Source organism: Asparagus officinalis, chromosome 8 (assembly GCF_001876935.1).
Source record: "Asparagus officinalis chromosome 8, Aspof.V1, whole genome shotgun sequence".
In the NCBI taxonomy this organism is placed as follows: Eukaryota; Viridiplantae; Streptophyta; class Magnoliopsida; order Asparagales; family Asparagaceae; genus Asparagus; species Asparagus officinalis.
This window is the reverse complement of record NC_033801.1, coordinates 52,864,978-52,870,841: the sequence shown is the minus strand read 5'-3', so window position 1 is coordinate 52,870,841 and position 5,864 is coordinate 52,864,978. Positions and strand designations below refer to the sequence as shown.

General features: G+C 40.3%; 1 protein-coding gene across 1 annotated transcript; it reads left to right on the top strand.

Moving 5' to 3' along the window:
* On the top strand, positions 1,725 to 4,443 carry LOC109821249 (nuclear autoantigenic sperm protein-like). The gene is given in 6 exon segments (XM_020387429.1): positions 1,725 to 1,748; positions 2,915 to 3,161; positions 3,238 to 3,328; positions 3,470 to 3,743; positions 4,023 to 4,110; positions 4,143 to 4,443. Coding segments are annotated over 6 exon segments (963 nt in total). The 3' UTR covers positions 4,382 to 4,443.

The window sequence follows — 5,864 nt, the reverse complement described above, 5'->3', positions numbered from 1 at the left end:
GTGCTTCTCATCTTCAGGGTGCATATTGATTTGATTATACCCTGAAAACCCGTCCATGAAGGACATCCTTTCGAACCCACAAGTATTGTCGATGATGGCATCTGTGATGTGTAAATGGAATTCATCCTTCAGACATGTAGCGTTGAGGTCCTAGAATTCAATGTAGATACGGATCTTTTCATTCTTCTTCAGGACTGGAACAATGTTATCCACCCAATCGAGGTGTTGTTCCTCTCTGATGAAGCCTGACTTGATAAACTTCTTCACTTCGGCTTCAATCGCCTCTATGATTTGTGGACGAAACAGTCTTTGCTGTTGTTTGACAGGTTTAGTGTCCAAGTTGATGTTGAGGCGATACATAGCAATATGGGGATCAAGGCCAAACATGTCCTCGTAATTCTAGGCAAAGACGTTAATATATTCTCGGATAAGGGATATAAGGTCTTCTTTCTCCTGGGGAGGTAAACTGTCGCTAATAAATATAGGCTTAGGATTATCCTCATCTCCCATATTTATTTAGAGTATCTTGTCCCCGGTGGGTGGTTCACGTTGTCCAAACCGACTACTCCATTAGGTGCTGATGTGGTGATCATATGCTTCATCATAAATCGGTATCTGATCATCCTCTCTGATTTCGGCGGGATCGGCTATAGCCATGTTGACTGTGAGCTCCCTGAACGGATCTCCCACACTAACGTCTAAATCTCACATCGAGAATGTTGACAATGATTCTTCGGAAGGACCGTCTTTGGAATCTTCATCGAAATTGCAATGATTCTTCGGAAGGACCGTCTTTGGAATCTTCATCGAAATTGCAATATAATTCTAATGAAGAGGAGGTGTAACCCAACCCTCTTCGAGTTTTGCCGAAGTAATTGTCAGGCTTTCCTTTGGAAACATAAGCAGGTCAGACGAGTGTCTTTCGCCCTTTGCCGTAGTTCAAGTCTTTCATGCAGGTGAAGTCATAACCCATGCTCTCCATCACACGCTTTGCAATTTGGTCGTAGTGTGAGAATTGAGGAGCGTGTTCATCATCATCTGACTCATCCCACATTGTGTGCATATGCTGGTCTATCCTTCCAAAGATAATTTCTTTCTGATAATTACCTCGGGCAGGCACGACAAAGGTAGCTTGTGAGGACTCGATCATTTGTTTGTCTATGACAAACGAAGAATACACGGAAAAGTGCAAAGAAGAGTTGCTATATAAATCTACAACCAATTTGCTAAACTCATCATTACTAGACTCTAAACTAGACGACAAGTAAGCAAAGTCAGGATCTTCATTCAGGATGAACCCATCCGCTTCGTCATTGTTGGTTACAACAAGGCCCCTATAGTCGATTACATTGGGTTCAACGTTATTCAAGACAAGACCCTTGTTGCACTCAGACACATTATCGGCCTCGTTACCACTGCCAAGTTCCTCGACTGATGACTCGTTGCTTGGTTCAGAGTCCTAGTAGAGTAAAGAATTAGTGAAGTAGTTTTCGACCCCCTTCAAGGGCTATTTATCAGCGACCATCGTATTTACTTGATCACGGTCGTCCACATACTTCAAACACTGATGTAATATGGATGGGACTATACGATTGCTATGGATCCATGGCCGACCTAATAGCATGTTCTAGGAAGGCTCTGCATCGATGACGTAGCAAGTCACTTCCGTCTTCATGTCAACCAGCTGACACTTGAGGCAGATCTTCCCCAGCGGCTGAGTTCCGATGGCTTTGAAGACAAAGATGGAGGTAGACATTGCAGACAATTGCTTTTGTGGCCCCCCTAAGTGTTGATGAGCTTCAAGGGGACAATGCTCAGTGCAGACCCTGGATCTACTTGGATCCTGTCCACTCGAGAGGAGCCGATGTAACTTGTGAAGTACATGGGTCGTTCATGGGATGTACTCTTGATGAGCATATCCTTAGGAGTGAAGGTAATGCATGGAATCTTCTATCTGGATGTCTGGTAGCATTGTGGACACCCTTTCTTAGCGTCTTCTTCCGAAGTAGGCGAGAAATAAGTGACAAAAGCCTCTGAGTCGGCTAGTGCCTCCCGCAGAGTTTTCTGGGTAGACTTAGACAGTCGCAAGAGCTCATATAAGGTGATCCTGGCTTGAATATTCTTCAGTTGTGTGAGTAGGTCGAAACGAAAGGGTTGACCGATTGAACTCAGCTTGTCAGGATTCGGTTGGACTGTTTGTGACGGTCCCGCTGGTGGTCTTGCTGGACTTTTCACTGTCGGAGGGTAGTTCTTAGCAAAGTCCTTCCCTGCTTGGGTAATCAAGGTGTCTACCTTATTGTCGGAATCGGTGAGGGTCGGTATCTCCACTTTGTTATCATCTGGAATTGCTGAAATGATGTTACAATGCTTAGGCTTGGCTTTGGACTTGTCGGAAGTCCATTGCTCATCGTCGAGGAGATTAAGATGAGCATCAAAATCCTTCTAGGAACATAATGTATACTTGTATGTATGGTGATCCGTGATCAAGATAAATGTATGATACGATATGTAAGATCTGTACCGCTGTAAATATCTAAACATATATCACAAGATTCACAAGTTTACATGAAAACATCTATCAGGAAATACAATGAAATTTAAACCTCCTATGCCTCACTATAAACAACAATATCCACCTTTTAATGAATGGTCAAGTTGTTTGTGATAGAATGCAAACATTTGGTATGCCTCATTATAGGAAATGGGAATGATCCAGTTTGAGTTGTTTATAATGGGTTTCTGCAAATTATATGATTAACTTAGCAATGAACTTTGAGCTCATTATGCGAATACAGGACTAACGAGAAGTGCACTAGCAATGACTCATCATATAATTTTTCTTTTTTGAGTCTCATTAGTCTCATATGTACATTATACCTGTTGCAAGATATCTATGTTGTTTATTGTTATCAAGTATATGTTTTCTCATGGTGCATCTCTGGGATTCATACGAGGTGCTAGCGAGAAGGACCAGGAAGATGATAATGAGAGCAGCGATAGTGATGATGAAGAATCTGCAGAAGCGGATGAAGATGACTCTGATCTGGACTTGGCATGGAAGATGCTAGATGTTGCGAGGATCATTGTTGAGAAGTCCTTAGAAGATACCATTGAGAAAGTAAACATTTATGCTGCTTTGGGAGAGGTGTCACTGGAAAGAGGTTAACCTCTGAACTTGTATATCCACCTTTTAATGAAATTGGACATATGACGTAGGATTTGTATTTTAACTTGCAGAGGACTTTGAGACATCTTTAACTGATTATTTGAAAGCTTTGTCCATTTTGGAGCGGTTGGTTGAACCTGGCACTCGTAGGATGGTTGAATTGTATCCTTATCAAATGTATTTAATGAACTCATGCAAGAATTCATTTTTACCAGGAAGGGTAATCTTATCAGATTTAACTGTAGTAAGAGGAACTTTGATCAGTTATTATTCTCTTTGGCTGTCTTAATACTTGAAAATCAGAAATTTTAGGGTATGTTTGGTGTTGGAGGCTTCGGCAAAGGTTCAAGAGGCTATTCCTTACTGTAAGAAGGCTATCTCACTTTGCAAATCTCGCTTACAGTAGTTCAGTGACAACGTGAAGCCGACAGTTTTAGTGCCAACTAATAACGTGAACATTGCTGATGACTCCAGTGTGGGTGACAATCAGGCTTCGAACAAAGTAGATGCTGATGGGGCTATTGGAGAAGATGAAAAGCAGGTGCTTAGCGGAATATTGAGTGAGCTCGAAAGAAAGGTAACAACAGGTTTATCTCTTCTAATATTTTAATTGCTTTTAGCTATGTGAGTGTTATGTTTTCATCATATATGGGTGAGAAAGTTGAGCATCAATTTACCCTTTGTTGGCCTTTTTATCAAACTTCTAATCTTTGTCTTCCCAAGAGACATGATGAGATTTTTGTGGATTTGTTTTTTTCTTTAAGATGATTATTGTATTTACTGACACATTTGTTATTGTTTGAATTTTTTTTTGTGCTTTTGTGACTGGCAATCTAAGCTCACTATTTGGATGCAGCTGGAGGACCTTCAGCAGATCTTGCCAGATCCTCGATTCATATTTTCAGAAATCATGAAAAGGATGTCATCTACATTGCCTTCTTCAGATGCAAATTCTCCAATAAAGAGTCAATAGCCACGTCTTTGAATTCTTCACAGATGGCTGTTACAACTGGGGGTTTCGATTCCCCAACGGTCTCCACCGCAGCAACAAATGGTTGTGGGCCTGTAACCCATCTTGGTGTTGTAGGAAGAGGCGTAAAGAGAGCTTCTTTAAACAATGTTTCTACCAAACCTCTTTCTAAGAAGTCTTCTTTGGATTCTTCTTCTGGAGTCGTCGAATCTACGGTGAAAGATGCTGAGATCCGGAAGGAGTAATGTTGTTGTAGTTTATTTGTCATATTGGATGCTTCAGTTATGTAGTATGAACATTTGAAAATTGTAGCTTACTTGATCCAAGTTTCTTTCTTTTCTTCACCTGACCTGTGGTTCTTGCATATTATAATGTCGTTATGCTTGCTGGTGTATAGACTACGGTCTTAGCTTTTTTTTAACCTTGTGTGTTTTAGAAAGTGAAGTTCTCAAGGAGGGTAAGCAAATGATGTAGGTTCTTTTGGATTTCGTCAAAAATAATATCTTTTGCCGACAAAAAAATTATACTTTTACCGACGTTATATTGTGTCGCCAAAAATAATAGCTTTTAGCGACACTATCTTGCGTCGCCAAAAGTATAGCTTTTAGCGACGCTTCACTCCGTGTCGCTAAAAGCTACACTTTTGCCGACGCTAACTTGCGTCGTCAAAAGTATAGTTTTTAGCGACGAATAATTTTACGTCACTAAAAGCTATACTTTTGCCGACGCATAGCTTTTGTCGACGCTGCATGTGTCGCCAAAAGTACACTTTTGCCGACGCAAAATATTATGCGTCGCTAAAAGATATACTTTTCCCGACGCATGACGCGTCGCCAAAAGTGTACTTTTGGCGACGCAGTGTATTTGCGTCGCCAAATACTTTCCTTGATGCACTTTTGGCGACGCGTTAGCGACGCTACATTTTGTGTCAGGAAAGGTTTTTCCCGATGTTTTTTAAACTTTTGCCGACGTTTTTGTTTCGTCGGTAATGTTGTATTTTGTTGTAGTGTATGACCATCAAAGAAGCTCATGATCTTACAACACTTTCATTTGATGGTCTCATTGGCAAGCTTAAGGTCCATGAGAAGAAGATCAAGGAGAAAAAGGAATTGCCCCCACGAGCAATGGAGGAATCATCCTAAAAATTGAAGACTATTGCGCTCAAAGGAGCTATTGATGATTCATCCTCATCAGATAGTGAAGTTGATGTCTCTAGAGAAGTAGCACACCTCTCTAGAAGGATATCAAGATTAATTACGATGAATAAAAATTTTAAAAATCATTCTAATAAGTTTCCCTCTCGTGTAGGTAAATGTTTTGAGTGCAATAAACCGGGACGTATTGCAAAGGATTGTCCCAAAGTAAAGGAAAAAGTACTTAAAGTATAAGAAGAAGAAGGCAATGTACGCTGGATGAGATAAATTTGAACCAAGTGATTCGGATAGCGATGACGAGGGGCCAAGATTACTCTTCATGACCCAAACATTTGCTTCATGGCTCATGAAGATGAGATACAATATAAAACCGAAAGTGAATCACTCTATATGTAATGTAAACTAGAAGCCGATTTAAAGGAATTAAATTTTGAATTTAAAAAATTAGCAAAAGAATATTCTTCATTCAAAAAATTGCATGATTCTTGTAACTCTAAGTTTGGGCTTCTACCATCCTCACTAAATGATACTATTGCCTTAAAAGATAAAATGAATGGAGACCTAAACTTTGAAA